Here is a 19,134-nt window from a genome sequence, read left to right on the forward strand (position 1 = left end):
CAGGCTGTGTAAGGGCTATTTGACCAAGAAGGAGAGTGATGGGGTGCTGCGCCAGATGACCTGGCCTCCACAGTCACCGGACCTGAACCCAATCGAGATGGTTTGGGGTAAGCTGGACCGCAGAGTGAAAGCAAAAGGGCCAACAAGTGCTAAGCATCTCTGGGAACTCCTTCAAGACTGTTGGAAGACCATTTCAGGTGACTACCTCTTGAAGCTCATCAAGAGAATGCCAAGAGTGTGCAAAGCAGTAATCAAAGCAAAATGTGGCTACTTTGAAGAACCTAGAATATGACATATTTTCAGTTGTTTCACACTTTTTTGTTATGTATATAATTCCACGTGTTAATTCAGAGTTTTGATGCCTTCAGTGTGAATCTACAATTTTCATAGTCATGAAAATAAAGAAAACTCTTTGAATGAGAAGGTGTGTCCAAACTTTTGGTCTGTACTATATATATATATATATATATATATATATATATATATATATATATATATATATATAAATATAAAATAATTATATATATATATATATATATATATATATATATATATATATATATAATTTTTTAAATACAAAATTAAACAAATCAAATTATTATAATACACATTTTCTTTCAATTACATTGGCACAAATTAAATAAATGGAGAAATTATATTAAATATTTAAAATTTGTTAGATCCCATTTGGTTAATATACACCTGTATTTAAGTGTATGTGTTTTACATTTAATTTTCTTAAGCTATAATCTACTTATTCCAGCATAATTTAACAAATGTCTTAATTCCCTCCATCGTTCATCCATTAACTTTTTCGATATAGTCAGGATTTTCTCCTTTTGAGAGAAATTCTTAAAGCTGGACATAAAAGTCTAAAGAATCCATAGCGCTAGCGTTAGCCGCTAGTCACGTCCTGGTTATCGGCGAACACTTTTTCTGTATTTCTTGAGTGTTTGGCAGTGGCACACATGGACACGGATTACTCCAGGGGTGTCTATATGTTGTGTAAGATAGGCTACAAAATAAACACATGGAGCTTCTCCACCTTCCACTTGAGGATGCCGCAAAGGTTCTCATTAAGGTTCAGGACTGGAGACATACTTGGCCACACCAACACCTTCAGCTTCCTCGGCAAGGCAATGTCTCGGCAAGTCATCTTGGCGGTGTGTTTGGGGTCATTTTTATATTGAAAAAATGCAATTCACACCCAGTTTCTAAAGGTAGGGCATCATGGTCTACTTTAGAACATCACATTCCATGTTGGAATCTATGTTTCCCTCAATGAATCGCAGCTCCCCATTACCAGTAGCACTCATGGCACCCCAGATAATGATGCTACCACCACCTTGATTGGGCAAGACACGTTTTTTTTGGTACTCCTCAGCAGGGCATCGCCACACAAGCTGGACACCACCATCTGGGCCAAACAAGTTTGTCTTCCTCTCATCAGACCACAGGACATGGTTCCAGTAATTCATGCTCTTGGACAGGTTGTCTTTAGCAAACTATGCCGTCATTCCTTTTCATGTTTAGTATCCAAATGACCACGAAATTATCTGTTACTTATTTTTCAAATAATGGTGCATTTTATTTGATCACGAAAGGTACCATACCATCTTAATACACTTTGGATAAAACTTTAAAGTTCTCCGGAGCAAGCATAGCCCGGATACCATGCCCACAGCCCACATAGCATTAGCCATTCCCCCAAAAGGGTGGGGTTCAGGACCTTTAAAAATTTTGAACCCAACTAATCAAGGTTCAGTCAAGTAAAGCAAGCTCGCTCACTCGGCTCGACCGGAAAGGCTCGGACCACCGGGGCCCGAAGGCCCAGAGGCCCGGAAAGTCGGACGCTTACAACAGCCCAGCAGCGGCTCTTCGGAACAAGATCTTCCAGCAAGCTTTGTCTTCAAGAACAATCCCTGCTCTGATCTTCAGGAGAACCTGAAAGAACATCTGACTCCATCCTAACTGACTCTTCAAAGATCTTTTTTGTTGCATCCGGACTCTTGTGCAACAATCCAATGCAAGTAACCGTTTTACCAACCAATTTAGATGCGTATTTAAATGCGAGCCCTTTATCGAATTTTGAATACAATAAAGTAAATTGAAATGACTTGAGTCTCATTTAGGATGTGATTAATTTTGAGGTTTAAGCTTGCCATTCCTTTCCTTTTTTTCTCTCCTTTCTTCTTTTCCTTTCTCTTCCTCCTTTTCCTATTCTTAACCTTTTTGTTTATTTTTATTTTCAGTTTTATTTTCTTTATTTCTTTTTGTTTGTTTGTGTAGTTAGTTTTATGTTGTGTTTGTCTCATTCATTAAACGCTGTATTTTTCATAAGTGATTGTCTCTGAGTGCCGGTCACATTTTAAGGGTCCTGCAACATTCGATCTAAACTACATGCTCTAGTAATTGTACGGTATACGTAAAGGGGGGTTGCATCTTTCTCAGGCGGGGAGATACCTCTTTTATAGAATTAATATAAGATTATACTGTCTGTTCGCCGGACAAACAGAACAAATAAGTGTAACGTTAATTCCATTACCGTCAATTTCAATTTAACTTTAATATTTAGAAGTAACTATAACCCATTATAATTACTTATAAATGTTTCCCTTTCTTTGCGAGCTAAATTCGCTACACAGCAAAGAAACATACAAAGCCTTCCCCACCTCGGACTCTCTGACCATATCACCATCATGCTTAGACCTGCCACACACAGAGTCTCTTGCAAGGCATGCAAACTCTAACAAACTATAAACCCCTACCACAGACCTGTGACAGTGACTTATCTCTGCTTAACAGCCTCAACAAATTCTTTGTTCTATTGTTTTGAGACCCAAAACAATACACAAGCACAGAGGGTCCCACCATTCCCACATGAGCAGGCTGTGTGTCTGACCCCAGTCAGTGTGGAAAATACCCTCCTGAGGATCAGGAGACCAAACCAGACCAGACCAGACAACATACCTGGCCGTATTCTAAAATGGCCATTTAGGATGCTGTGTAGCGAATTTAGCTCGCAAAGAATGGGAAACATTTATAAGTAATTATAACGGGTTATAGTTGCTAAAGAACTCAAGGGTGTATTTACTGACATCTTTAACATCCTGCTGAATCAAACATTTGTCACAAATTCATACGTGAAAAAGCAAATGTGTGAATGCTGTTCTTGGATTTTAGTTAAACATTTAACACTATCGTCACCCAGCAGCTAATAAACAAACTGAGACACCTGGGACTCCAACTCCCTCTGTAACTTCTTATCAGAGCGACCACAAAATGTACAGGTTGGCAGAAGTTCTAAGATCATCATGCTAAGCACGAGTGCTCAGGGTGAGTGCTCAGCCTGCTGCTCTTCACCCTGTTGACCCATGATTGTGCACCCAGTTACAGTGCCAACCACATCATCAAGTTTGCAGACAACATAACTATATTGAGTCTTATCACCAACAACAATAAGCCAACTACAGGAGTGAGGTAAACTGACTGGTCCAGTAGTGTAATGACAATCTCTTCCTCACCGTGGGGAAGACCAAAAAAAAATTGTCATCGACTTTAGAAATGGACCTCCACAGCACCCCCCAACTAACCATCAACTGTGCCACAGCACCAAGTTTCCAGGGGTGGCATATTTCTAAAGACCTCTCTTGGATGACAAACACCACATAACTGGCCAAAAAAGCTCAGTCAAGCCTCTACTTCGTCCTCAAACTAAGCAAAGCACGGGTCCCACCTCCCATTATGTGCACCTTTTACCGGGGCACCATTGAGAGCATCCTTACCAGCTGCATCATTGTGTGATAATGATAATAAATAAAAAATATGCATAATATTAGATGGTCAATCTACAATAGTAGAAAACTGCACATTGACCTAAATATATCCATCCACACACACACACACACACACACACACACACACACACACACACACACACACACACAATATGAACACAAGCATTACAGTCACCGACCATTACACCAACAGCGACTATAATGACATTGCATTTTTATTTATGTAGATGATAATATAGTTGTTCCCTGCTTGCAGCTATAACATCTTCCACTCTGCTGGCCACAACCTTTTGCAGTGTTCTGTTGGATTTCTGCAGCACCATACCATTACTCCCCTTCCAAACTTTATAGTTGACACAATGCAGTTAACCCAGACTCGCCAATCAGACTACCAAACAGAGAAGTGATCTGTCACTACACAGAACACTACACCTTAGCACCATGTTATTTTATGTGGTCTTTTGCTTCACGGCTGAATTGCTGCTGCGCCTACACTTCCACTTTCCAATAATACCATTTACAGTTGACCGTGGAATATCATGAATCTTTCAATAACATGTCAATGAATGTAATGTAATATATTTGACTAATTTGATGAGCCAAAATTCAACATGCTTACCATATTTTTCCGGACTATTAAGCGCACCCAAATATAAGTCGCACCTACTGAATTTTAAAAAGATTTTTATTTTGAAGATAAATATGCTGCACCTGTCTATAAGCCGCAGGTGCCTACATTGAATCAAATGAACTTTATACAGGCTTTAATGAAAGACAGTGCCTGTTACACGGCTTGTAACTAAACAGTAGCCTACCAAGAAAGTAATTGGTCACTGTCTTTCTCCTTTCTCCCAATTTCTCTCGGGAGTTTTATTTTGGCATCTTTGTGCGTTTAAAAATCACCATTGGTGGAAGCTTTTCTCCCGATGTGGTGCAGCTCAGAACACAGGTAAAGTGCGTTTTTTCATGCCCGGTTGTTTTCAGTATGACGAATGATTCACATTTCCTGTTGACAGTCCGAGTGAGAGGCAGGTCAAACATCAGAGGAACCTCATCCATATTTATGATGTGGTGCGGCCGATTTACCGGTAGCGCGATTTAATATAAAGAGTTTCATTGGTTAACCTTAACCCATTCAGCAATTTCATTGGTCTAATGTTACAGGGCTCAGATTTTTGGGTGGCATGAAACTTGTGAAACCAGGAAAAACCCCGGAAAAATTCATAAATTAGCCGCTTTATTGTTTAAGCCGCGAGGTTCAAAGCATGGGAAAAAAGTTGCGGGTTATAGTCCGGAAAATACGGTATATCAGATAAGCAAGCAGTAAGTATATTTGTGGGAGAGAAGGGAAGCACTTCAAATGTTTGTATTGTAACCTTTAAGAATGGTGGAAGAACAATGCTTTGGAGATTCATGCCTGTTGCATTTGCTTAAAAGATCTAAAAAGCTGCTTGCACTTCAAAAATGCATAGCACAATGCCAGAGCATGGAGGATTTGTTTAATATTGAATGCATAAAAAAAAAAAAAAAAAGGCAAAATAAATTTTTTATCTTTCGCTCAGAAGATATTCACAAATATACTTTGCTCTTATTGGTATCAAAGTGAGTATAAGTGACTATAATTACAAGGTACATGAACATCGTATTGGACAGATAATATACAATTATGCATCCTTAGAGTTTTTATATTAATGAGCTAAACATTTGTTGTGTAATAACTTAAACATGTTCAAAAACAATGTAACACTCACCTTTGGAGGCTCGCGGAACATCTGGTCTAGGGAGATAAACTCCAGATTTGGCAGCATTTCAATACACTGGCTAAAGGACTCAAGCTTAATGGCATGACAGCGCACTAGTGTAAGATCCAGCAATCTGGTCCAACGAGAATGCTCTAATGAAAAGGCAATACATTAATAATTCAGTCAACATGCACCACACAATGTTAATGTGCAGTATTGTTAAAGTACAGCATAAAAAATGATAAACCTGTGATTGACATACTATATGGCGAAAGATTTTAGACAATTGACTGTTACACCTACAACTCATAACTTTATAGCCACCGATCAGGCATAACATTATGACCACCTGTCACCTATTATATGTTGGTTCTCCTTTTGCTGCCAAAACAGTGCTGACCGGTAGAGCACTAACAGCATTAACTGCTTTAGCAATTTGAGCTACAGTTGCTCCAGCCACCCATGACCCTGTCACCGTTTTACCACTGTTCCGTCATTGGACCACTTTGATACTGACCACTGCAGTAGTGGTAGGAACATCCCACAAGAGCTGCAGTTTTGGAGATGCTCTTACCCGGTCATCTAACCATTACAATTGGGCCCTTGTCAAACACAAATCCTTTACGCTTGCCTATTTTTCCTGCTTCTAGCATATCAACATTGATGTCAAAATTTTTGCTGCCTAATATATCCCACCCACTAACAAGTGCCATTAAGGAACCGCTAATCAGTGTTATATACTTTACCGCTTATAATGTCATAATGAAATAATGATATGCCTTAATGGTGTATATGTAGTTTGTGAACCTTTTAAAGGAAAACACATTAGCATGAAATAATATTTTATAAAATTATAAGGCTCCAAATATGTGACAACATTTTGGGGAAAGGCCGCATAAATGTGTCATAGTCAGGTGTCTAGGACTTTTAGACCTATATATGTACACATATACATTGAGTATGAGCAAAAATGCAAATCATCAATCAAAAGCATTTCTAAAATTCTAATGAATTTTCTAGACAATAAGGTAGTAATAAAAAGTACTATATAATAAAAATAAATTCCTTTAATTCTTTTTTTTTTTAAAAAACCTGTATACAAACTTTTAATAGAATTTTACATTTAAGGTTAAAACAGTGTTTGTTGAAATTATATAAAAGGAAATTGGAGAAATTATATAAAATACAAATAATGATTTAAGGTAGTACTCTTTAAATCTATTGAGCAAAATTAAGCTTTATTAAAAGCACATGCTGAATAACCCTTTTTAGAAAAAAAAATCATTTAACATCCTAGAAAGATTTATTCATGTTGTGAGCCCTCACAAATAGCATGTTACATCATTACCCATAGCTATTGTAATAGTCTTATATAAAACGTGCACCGTTACATCCCCTTACACCTCAGTACTCCATAATGACAGAATTCGAGAGCTAAAGCTCTAATTTTATTTTCTTTATTTAATGTAAACACTGAATCACATGTACATATGTATTTAGACCCTTTGCAACAACACTTAATAATTAGTTCAGGTGCCTCTCATTTCCCTTGATCATTGCTAAGATGTTTTCATACCTTCATACCTTACTGATTGCACATTATTTGGAAAGACACACATCTATCTATAGAGGGCCTCACAGCTGACAATGCAGATCAGAGAAAAAAAAAATAGTGTGTACTTGACACAAAAAGTACCAGGAAACTTCCAAAAGCTGGTCACCAATCTGAATAAATGAGGGCGAAGGGCCTTATAAAGAGGTGACCAAGAACCCGATGGCCACTCTGACTGAGCTCCAGAGATCCTGTTTGCAGTTAGGACAAAGTTTCCGAATGACAACCATCAATGCAGCCAGACTGGTAGAGACCGATCTGGGCTTTTATTTCAGAGTGGCAAGACGGAAACCTCTCCTTGGTGCAAAACCCATGAAAGTTCATGTGGAGTGAGGCACCTGAAGGAATCTTAAACTGTGTAGAGCAAGATTCTATGGTCTGATGAAACCAAAATAAACTTTTTGGCCTCAATTCTAAAAGTTATGTCTGGAGGAAACCAGGAACCGCTCACCACCTGCACAAAACCATCTCAGCAGTGAAGCATGATGGTGGCAGCATCATGCAGGAGGAGTGTTATTCTGCAGCAGGCACTGGGCAACTAGTCACGGGTGGGGGAAAGCTAAATGGAGCAAAGTACAGAGATATCCTGAATAAAAAACTGTTTCACAGTGCTCAGGACCTCAGACGGAAGAGTCACCTTCAAACTGTGCATCCGGAAAGTATTCACAGGACTTTACTTTGTTCACATTTTGATTGAATTAATTATTTTCCTCAAAATTACAAGCAATACCTGTTAATGCCAAAGTGAAAGAAGTTTGTTTGATATCTCTGCAAATTTAATAAAAATAAAAAACCAAAAGGCACATGTACATATGTATTCAAAGACTTTGCCGTGGCACTCAAAATTGAGCTCGGGTGCATCCTGTTAAACAATGTACAGCTGTACTCACTTTTGCTGCCACTTTATTATTATTTTTTTATTTTCTTATTTTCACATTAACAATTTACAGAATCAGTTAAATATACAAGTAAATATAATTTTCTAACCATCCTTCCATCCCAGTCCCACCCTCTCTAGACAGAACACATTTGAATGGACATTTCTGCAAAGCATTGAGCTGATGTGTAAAGTGGTCTTCTTCCTTCTCCTCCTCTATTCAAATAAATACATAAATAATAATAATTATAATAAATTAAAAAGGTTAAAGTAAAGAAGGGTAACAAAGGTTAAAGTAAAAAAGTAAAGTAAAAAAACATAACATCCAAATTATTCATGTATGCAATTAATCTGCCCCAAATCTTTACAAACATTAATTATTTTTTTAATTATTATTATTTTTTTTTTTAGATTAAACATTTTACCACAGGAACATAGAACGAAGGTTCTCTAAGCAATACAATATGACTTAGTGGTTTTACTGATTTCCATTGTATGGCTATTCATTTCTTTACTGCTATCAGAGCCATCTTACTAAATGTAAATTCTTCCTCTGATCAAGTTGAAGAACTGATTCATCTACCATGAACATAATCTCGGCTCAGACAGAAGCTTAAAATGTATAATTTTGTCAATAGTTTGTATAATGTTTTTTCATTAGGTTTTATGTTTAGAACATGTCCAAAACACGTTAATAATGTACCAACCTCTGTTTTACATCTAGAGCATTCTCTAGAATCATTAGAATCATGCCATATTCAAAATGTGTAATATTATCTTGTGTAATCTTTTAGTTTTATAATACACACTGTGTAAAATATTGAACTGCTAAATGTTAAAAGCCCTTTTACAGAGGAGTCCCCAAGTATCTTGTTCAAAAGTGCATTCCGGATCTTTTTCTTATTTAATCTTGAAGATGATATAACCTAAATACAAATAATTGTATTTGCAAATACAAGTAATTGAAGTTGGCATACATACAAGACTAAACCTTTGGATCCTCGTTTCCTCTCTTATAGTACTATCTATTGAGAGTGAAGAGAGGGACCTCAAATTGCCTCCTTGCACTTTATTAATATAAAGTCTCACCTGAAAATATATATAAAAAAAATGTTTACCAGGTAGAGAAAACTCGTAATTGTTCAAATCTCATCAGTGTGTTATCTTCATATAAATCTCCAAACACTTGTATTGCATTTTTATACCAATGTTGTGTTATCCCATCTCTTAATACCTAAGGAAGAGATGGGTTGCAATGAAATGGAATATAGTTATCAATGAAAGCCCATTAAATTTTTCCTGATCTCAAACTCAAGTTTGCAAGTGTGTCTAATGAATGGGTTATTTTTTTTTGCCTTCACAAGTCAGAGGGATTAATAATTTCAATTTGTATCCATGCAGCTTTTCATCTGCCAATACCATAACCGCTATCATTTGCTATCATCCAGAAATAATAATAATAAAAAAATCTGGGAGCTGTAATCCACCTTTTTTAGATGCCATCTGTAATGTCTTAAGTTTAACCCTCTGAGTTTTTTTAAATTCTGAATACATTTTATAATTGAACTACCGAGATCATTAAAAAAACTTTTGTGGGATAGAAATTTGAAGGGTTTGAAATTAATAAAAAGATTTAGGAAGAACGTTCATTTTTGTGCAATTTATCCCCTTCCTGAACATTAGTGAATTCCATCTTTCCAGATCTCTCATTACCATTTTAAACATCCCTTTTTACATTTTTCAGTACAGTAGCTGAATGAACAACAAATCAGGTATTTGAAAAATTTATTCCGTTACAGTTTAGTAGTGAGGACTTCGAAAACACAATTGTGGAGGTCCAACCTCTGACAGCATCTCCTGATCCAATCTCACCTAAAACGCCACAACTACACCGCTTTAAACGTATAGGACAGGAAGAGCTGTATGATGTTATTACCAAAGCCAAACCAACAACATGTCTGTTAGATCCCATTTCAACTAAACTACTGAAAGTAGTGTTACATACAGCTGGTGAGCCTCTGCTGAATATTATTAACTCCTCACTATATTTAGGTCACATCCCTAAACCCCTCAAGTTAGCAGTTATTAAGCCCCTCATTAAGTTAACCTAGTTGGGATCCAATCACACTAAAATCAAATAAAATTACAGACCCATTACAAATCTCCCATTTATGTCTAAGATTTTAGAAAAGATTGTGTCTGCTCAGCTATGTTTCTACTTACAAAAGAACAATATCTTTAAAGAGTTTCAGTCAGGTTTTAGGCCCCATCATAGCACAGAAACTGCTCTAGCTAAAATCACTAATGACCTGTTTTTAGCTTCAGACCAAGGTTACATCTCCCTGTTACTTTTGCTAGATCTTAGTGCTGCATTCGAAACTTTAGATCACGATCTTCTCCTGGATCACTTACAAAATAACATCGGCATTCAAGGACAGTCATTAAGCTGGTTTAAATCCTACCTGTCTAATTGTTACCATTTTTCCGATTTAAATGGAGAGCTATCCAAGTTAATGCAAGTAAATTATGGAGTGCCACAATCATTCAGTTCTAGGACCCCTTCTTTTTACATTATACCTGCTTTCCTTGGGAAATATTATTAGAAGGCATGGGATTAGCTTCCACTGTTATGCTGATGATACCCAACTATATATCTCATCGAAACCAGACGATACAGCTCAGCTGGCTCAGATAACTAAGTATATCAAAGAATTAAAAGATTTGATGACTCAAAACTACTCAAAAACTATTACACAGAAGCTCCAGCATTTTAACCTGTATTTAGTAGGATGTTCTGTAACTACTAGTTCAACAGTAAAAGACCTGGGAGTTATTTTAGACAGCAACTTGTCTTTTAAAAATCATATCAACCATATTACAAAAAAAGCCTTCTTCCACCTCAGAAATATTGCTAAGCTAAGAAACATGTTGCCTATATCTGATGCAGAGAGAGCTTCTCTGCATCAGATATAGGCAACAAGTTTCTTAGCTTAGCAATATTCTATGCGTTCATGACCTACAGACTGGACTATTGTAATGCATTACTAGGTGGTTCTCCTGCATCATTAATAAACAAGCTACAGTTAGTCCAGAATGCAGCAGCCAGAGTTCTCACAAGGTTTAGAAAATATGACCATACAACCCCAATCTTATCATCCCTACACTGGCTAACTGTTTCAAATCGACTACAAACTACTGATACTTACACTTACTTGTATTACTTACTTGTACTTATAAAACACTAAAAGGTTTGGCTCTTAAGTATCTTTCCAGACTTCTAAATAGATAATTTGGTTTTCTGCTTGTTTTAGCTTTGTTATTTGGCCAGCTGGTGGATCTATTTTGTTAAATTATAGTTCCCTTGTATCTATCTGATAATTTGACATCATAATGCCTTACAAACACTCTCATAGCTGCTGTATGTGTGTAATATATATATATATATATATATATATATATATATATATATATATATATATATATATATATATATATATATATATATAAGGGATGCAATGAAAATTCTTGGCCGAAACCGAAAACCGAAAAAGAGGAAAGCAACACCGAAAACCGAAACACCGAAAGAAATTATGCCAATTATTATTATCATTGCATTTATAGCTATGACTGTGTACTAACCTTACTAAAATCAAGGCATTTCAATTGCATAAATTAATATTAAAATTTCAAAGAATAAATCAATTACAAATTATGAAAATATTTATTTATAGCACATTGCAACAATGCACAGAATAAAAGAAATTAAAATTTAAACTTAAATGCACTCGTGTACATGAAATAATAATGTACAGGCCCTCTGGCCTGCTGAAAGGTTGTAAAATTAAATATGTTATTTCATAAAAACAAAGTGCATTCAGAACAAGTGCAACTGCTTAAAGATACAACAATAGTGTATCAAAACAAAGACTGCCATAGCCCATATGTTAACTGTAGAACTTCAACAACAACAAATGCACCAAGAATTGTAGATGTGCAAAGTGGATAATAAATATTTAAAAACTAGACAAGCCCATTCTACTTCTTTAGGTAAAGTGGCAGGTTTTTCTTAATGAAGAGTAGCTTCTCTGCTTTATCACAGTGAAGTCTGTTCCTCTTCTCATCGAGAACATGGGCTGCTGCACTGAACAGTCTCTCGCCGTCAGTGCTTGTGCACGGAGCAGACAAGTACTTGCATACCAACTTTGCCAGGTCAGGAAAGCGCCTTGACACCCTCACTGGGAAACTTCCTTGCCTTTTCAAAAACTTCCACCACAGACGGAGTGCGCATGCTCGGACGGGTTTTGCTTTTCTGTGCCACGTTCCTCTCATATTCAGCATAGCAATCGGGATGTTTGGATTTCAGGTGATAAATTAAGCCCGACGTGGAGAAAATCTTTGCAGACTCGCCCCCTCTTGAAATTTCGGCATTACATGTTTTGCAAATCGCTATCCGTGGGCCGACATGGCCGAAAACGCACTTTTGGGCCATTTTCGGCCGAAAATTTTCCGTGGCCGAATATTCGGTGCATCCCCCGAAAACTGATGACACAAGCCAGTCCCTATACCTTACACACACACACACACACACACACACACACACACACACACACACACACACCACCCTGAAAGCCAGATAGCCTCCTGGCCTCTCTGGTTGACTCCACAGGGACCCTCAAACCATAAAACAATCCACTCTCGAAACTCGGCTCCAGTATGACTGTTTGTGTGTGTCACAAACAGTCACACAACACAATGGGGCACTCTTTTACTAATCAAACAAATTAATAAGATGTTCCACCTTCCACGACATTAACCTTTACCTTGTATGTAGCGCCTCCCCAATTATAGTGGTACTCTAAAAGTCTTATTCTTGTAACCCTGTTATAATGTTGTCTCTTCTGTTAAGGCTTGACTGACTTCAAATTATCTTCACTTTATTCTTTCTTACCTAACAAGGGTGCATTGTACACATCAGAATACAACATTGTATTAACATCAGTTATACTTTAATTACTGATCTCTGTATGTTAATTTATACCTGTTCTAATGCTGTAATTTCTTTTCATGTTTAGTATCCAAATGACCACAAAATTATCTGTTACTTATTTTCCAAACAATGGTGCATTTTATTTGATCACGAAAGGTACCATACCGTCTTAATACACTTTGGATAAAACTTTAAAGTCTCCAAAGCAAGTATAGCCCGGAAACCATGCCCACAGACGCATAAACAAGGAGTTTTTCCCTCCAAAATTTCAGGCTATAGCATTGGCCATTCCCCCAAAGATGGGTGGGGTTCAGGACCTTTAAAACATCTTGAACCCAACTAATCAACGTTCAGTCAAGTAAAGCAAGCTCGCTCACTCGGCTCGATCGGAAAGGCTCGGACCCCCGGGGCCCGAAGGCCCGGAGAGTCGGATGCTTAGAACAGCCCAGCAGCGACTCTTCGGGACAAGATCTCAAATCCTTTTGAGATCTTCCAGCAAGCTTTGTCTTTAAGAACAACACTTGCTCTGATCTTCAGGAGAACCTGGAAGAACATCTGACTCCATCCTAACTGACTCTTCAAAGATCTTTTGTCGCATCCGGACTCTTGTGCAACAATCAAATGCAAGTAACCGTTTTACCAACCAATTTAGATGCGTATTTAAGTGTGAGCCCTTTATTGAATTTTGAATTCGATAAAGTGAATTTAAATTACTTGAGTCTCATTTAGGAGGTTTAAGCTTGACATTCCTTTCCTTTCTTTCTCTCCTTTCTTCTTTTCCTTTCTCTTCCTCCTTTTCCTATTTTTTTATTTTTGTTTATTTTTATTTTCATTTTTATTTTCTTTATTTCTTTTTGTTTGTTTGTGTAGTTAGTTTTATGTTGTGTTTGTCTCATTCATTAAACGCTGTATTTGTCATAAGTGATTGTCTCTGAGTGAAGGTTCCTGCAACATTCGATCTGAACTACATGCTCTATTAATTGTACGATATAAAGTAAAGGGGGGTTGTGTCTTTCTTGGCCGGGGAGATACCTCTTTTATAGAATTAATAAAGATTATACTGTCTGTTCGGCGGACAAACAAACCAAATAAGTGTAACGTTAATTCCATTACCGTCAATTTCAACTTAATTTAAATATTTAGCTACAACAGCTATCAAATGAAGTCATTCTACTCGGTTGAAAGCTTTCTCTCCACTATTATTCATTAACCTCTATATATTATGAGAAGAGGATCTAATTGTAATGAATCCAGATTGATCCATATGAATTAAACTATGCAAAATACTACACTCAACTACGCTCTAAACGTAGTGCAATCATTTTAATACAGAATTTATATTCAGAATTAAGTAGTGAGATCGGTCAATATGAGATGCATAGATTAGGGTCTTTGCTATGTTTCAGCAGGACTGTAATTAAAACCTGATTTAAAGTCTTTGTTTATTATTTTTTTATGAATAGCCTCCATATACATCGAAAGCAACGAGTCTTCTAATTTAGAAAAAAAACAAACATCCAAACCAGGTGTTTTACCCCCGACTAGTATAGCAACTGCCAATTGAATCTCTTCTTTTAAAATTTTCTTTTCAAGTTCTTCTTGGTCAATATCGCACAAAACTAGGCTATCCAATTTGCTCAAAAACTTGTGAATTTCAGCTTCCTCTACTCTTTGAGACTTATACAGCAATTTATACTAATTTATGAATTATTGGTTAAATAATTTTGGGTGTTTGATACTTTTATTGTCTTATAGACATAGTGCAGTTATAGATTTATTTTTTATTTTGCCATGCTAATACTTTTTCAATCTTATCCCAGTGTTTGTAATACCTTAGTCCTGATCTGAGAAGTGCATTTTCTGCTTCTTTAGATGACAAAATATTGTATTTCTATTTTTTGGATTGTAATTGTTAACAGCTGAGCATCCTTAGTCTTGGAATGTTCTTTTTCTATTATTAAAATTTATTTTTTGAGTAATTGTAACTGTTTTTAATATTTTATATATTATTTGGCCCAGTAGGAAAGCTTTCATGGCCTCCCAGACTATACCCTAAGAAGCAAAATTTCAGTTTGTAATCATAAAGTTGTCTATATTATTCTTTATGAAGCTCAAAATCAGCAAAGCAATTCAGGAGAATGTTGCACCGAAATAAGTAACCGAGCATGATCTGACAATATTCTTGGTAAATAGTAACTTAATTCAATCAAGTAATCCTTCGCTTTTGGAACAAAAAATTAGTCAATTCTGGAGTAATTATTATGCTAATGTGTTTTATTCTTAAATATCCATATATCTATTAAAATAAAACTTGAGAAACTTTAGTGGATAACCTCTCTAATACTTAAGTAGGCCCAAGACTACTTAAATTCTCCTCGAATTATTAGCTTTGCAATAGGGCATACAATCTTTAAAGAATATATTATGAAGAATAAAATAAGCACCCTCCATATCAGGATGGAATATATTTACTAAGGTTATTCTTTGCATCACAATTGTTCCTCTTAAAATATCTACCAGATTTGTCTTTTTCAACAGATTCCATTTGAAAGGGTATATTTTTATCAATAAGTATAGCCACCCTTCTAGATTGTGATGTAAAAGAGGAAAACAAAACCTGTCCAGACCACAGCCTTTTAAGATTTTGTTGTTCGGAATCCGTCAAATGTGTTTCTTTTAGCAAGACAATTACAATATTATGTTTTCTGAGGTATAGAAATACATTTTCCTTTTAAGTCTTTATTTAATCCATTGTTATTTCAAGTCACATTTATATATTTTAGTGTGCGTGACATTAACTATATAGTTGTTATTTTCCATCCTAGGGCACCATAAGAACTTCTCTAAACAGCCCAAAAATTAAATAAATCAATCAAACGTGTTCTGTTCAACCCACCTTACCACTCCTATCACTTGCCCAAACAAAGTGAAACTTTCAAACCCCATGACTCATTGTGCACCGTAGTTAAAAAGTCTGTCTCTCCGGTAGCTGAATCCTCAGCATCGCAGGATGAAGCATCGGATAAGATACGTCGTTACTGCATAGCTGTCTTTTGAGTGCCTTGTTTCTAAACAAAGTCGATAAGATGTCACGAAATATCATGATAATAGAGTTATTAGGTGAGGCTGCCCTTTTCTCTAGCTGCATTAAGGATTTTAAGTGTGTCTCTGTACCGAGGTAGACGAATCTGAATAGCCACTGGTTTGCCATTTTCTGCTGATATTAGGCAACCATTTCTTCAAAAAAAAAATCAAGCGTCCATGGATTAACATCCATTTTATGCATGGAACCAGGGTGGTGGGTGGGATAACGGCAGACTCGTTTCTTCAGTATCTTCTTTCTTATTGTCCGTTTTCTTTGGATATGGCATATTTATGGGAATGTTTGGAGTTATTATTTCAGATAAAGTACATTTCATCATATTAAAAGTTTTTTAGGAAGTGTTATTTAGACAAAATTATTCCACCACATCTCACTCTAGCGCTGCCATAACCGAAAGTGCCTGTTGCTAGCTATTTTGACCACAATGGCTGTATGTTGCGTTATTTTTAAAGGACAGTGAATCTGTACTGCTATACATGCTGCACATTAACTACTCTCAAATATCCAAGTTTCATTTATTTTTTCTCCACCAACATCCTGAAAGCATTGTTCTCTTTCTCAGCATGAAACCACAACACAGATAGGTACCTTAACCTAGCTCCCACACTTTCCCATAACTTCATAGTGTGTTTGATCAAATGTATTTCTCTGTAGTTACTGAAGTTCTGCACATATCCCTTATTTAAAAAAAAATATATGGTACCAGCACACACCACCTCCATTCCTCAGGCATTGTAGAGAATTCTTTAATTTACATAGTTTTAGGAGTTTTTTTTGCCATGTTGTATATTTTGTACTGGTTTGTTTCGTGTAAAATACTTTATACATCTGTGGTGGCGTGTGTGCTGCGCACTCCCTAGTGGTCATGATATTGATGTGGATGATGTGCGTTACACTCCGCATGCTGAGATATCAGAATATGAGCCACTTTCCACGTGTGTAGCATCTCTGTGTGCAGGACAATGTTAATGATGATGTAAGTTTTGTTTCTGGCTCTAAGCTTGTAATGCTGGATGTTTATATTGCATAGACTGTCTCTAACATCATCCTGTAATATCTTTTTTGCTGATATTTCTGATTATTATTAGTTTATCATGTAAAACGTGTTTTTTTTCTTTCTTTTCAAAGTACTGAAGTGGTTAACACCATTACATTATAGAACCGGCCTTTAGTGGGCAATCCCCAACATCTTAACACATTCTCACTTGTCAACACATTCCATCTGCACCCTTTACCTTTAACACATCATTTCCCAGCTCAGTGCCTCTGCCTAGTCAATTGGTACAAATAATTTTCTGCTTACGTAGTGTCCAACTTACATATCATTCATTTTCCTTAGCTTTTGCCACATCCCTCTGCCCCTGTCTGACCTCTTCGCTGAATTTCACATAACAGTCTTCCTTCTTCAGTTTTCACCATCTTATTCTTATTTCAGACAATATAACAATAAATGATTCCATTAGCACCGGTTATGTGAGTAAATCATACAAGCTTTATATTTTATTCACAATAGAATAAAGATAACATATCAAATGTGGAAAGTGAGACATTTTGAAATGTCATGCCAAATATTGGCTCATTTTGGATTTCATGAGAGCTACACATTCCAAAAAAGTTGGGACAGGTAGCAATTAGCAACGTTAATGAGTATAAAAAGAGCCTCTAAGAGTAGCAGTGTCTCTCAGAAGTCAAGATGGACAGAGGATTACCAATTCCCCCAATGCTGCGGCGAAAAATAGTGGAGCAATATCAGAAAGGAGTTTCTCAGAGAAAGATTTTGCAAAGAGTTTGAAGTTATCATCAACTACAGTGCATAATATCATCCAAAGATTCAGAGAATCTGGAACAGTCTCTGTGCGTAAGGGTCAAGGCCAGAAAACCATACTGGATGTCAGTGATCTTCGAGCCCTTAGACAGCACTACATCACATACAGGAATGCTACTGTAATGAAAATCACAACATGGGCTCAAGAATACTTCCAGAAAACATTGTCGGTGAACACAATCCATTCGCCGTTGCCAGTTAAAACTCTATAGGTCAAAAAAGAAGCCATATCTAAACATGATCCAGAAGCGCAGGCGTTTTCTCTGGGCCAAGGCTCATTTAAAATGGACTGCGGAAAAGTGGAAAACTGTTCTGTGGACAGATGAATCAAAATTTGAAGTTCTTTTTGGAAAACTGGGATGCCATGTCATCCGGACTAAAGAGGATCAAGTCAACCCAAGTTTTTTATCAGCGCTCAGTTCAGAAGCCTGCATCTCTGATGGTATGGGGTTGCATGAGTGCATGTGGCATGGGCAGCTTACACATCTGGAAAGGCACCATCAATGCTGAAAGGTATATCCAAGTTCTAGAACAACATATGCGCCCATCCAGACGTCGTTTCTTTCAGGGAAGACCTTGCATTTTCCAGAATGACAATGCCAGACCACATACTGCATTTATTACAACATCATGGCTGCATAGAAGAAGGATCCGGGTACTGAAATGGCCAGCCTGCAGTCCAGATCTTTCACCCATAGAAAACATTTGGCGCATCATAAAGAGGAAGATGCGACAAAGACGACCCAAGACAGTTTAGCAACTAGAAGCCTGTATTAGACAAGAACGGGATAACATTCCTATTCCTAAACTTGAGCAACTTGTCTCCTCAGTCCCCAGACGTTTGCAGACTGTTATAAAAAGAAGAGAGGATGCCACACAGTGGTAAACATGGCCTTGTCCCAACTTTTTTGAGATGTGTTGATGCCATGAAATTAAAAATCAACTTATTGTTCCCTTAAAATGATACATTGTCTCAGTTTAAACATTTGATATGTCATCTATGTTGTATTCTGAATAAAATATTGAAATTTGAAACTTCCACATCATTGCATTCTGTTTTTATTCACAATTTGTACAGTGTCCCAACTTTTTTGGAATTGGGTTTGTAATAATAAAAAAAAACCTGACCTACTGGCCACTGATCAAGTCTTTGTCTCCCTGCTTGTTTTGCTTGATCTTAGCGAAGCTTTT

The 19,134-nt window shown here is 36.7% G+C and overlaps 1 protein-coding gene across 3 annotated transcripts in view; it reads right to left on the bottom strand.

Moving 5' to 3' along the window:
* The window catches only part of fbxo38 (F-box protein 38), a 95,240-nt gene that overhangs the window by 32,140 nt on the left and 43,966 nt on the right, over positions 1–19,134 (bottom strand). For all 3 annotated transcript variants that reach the window (XM_046849017.1, XM_046849015.1, XM_046849016.1), the window contains one exon: positions 5,549–5,691. In XM_046849017.1, the coding sequence (XP_046704973.1) occupies positions 5,549–5,691 (143 nt within the window). The remainder of the gene's footprint in view (positions 1–5,548; positions 5,692–19,134) is intronic.

The sequence above is a fragment of the Silurus meridionalis genome, chromosome 5 (assembly GCF_014805685.1).
Source record: "Silurus meridionalis isolate SWU-2019-XX chromosome 5, ASM1480568v1, whole genome shotgun sequence".
NCBI lineage: Eukaryota > Metazoa > Chordata > Actinopteri > Siluriformes > Siluridae > Silurus > Silurus meridionalis.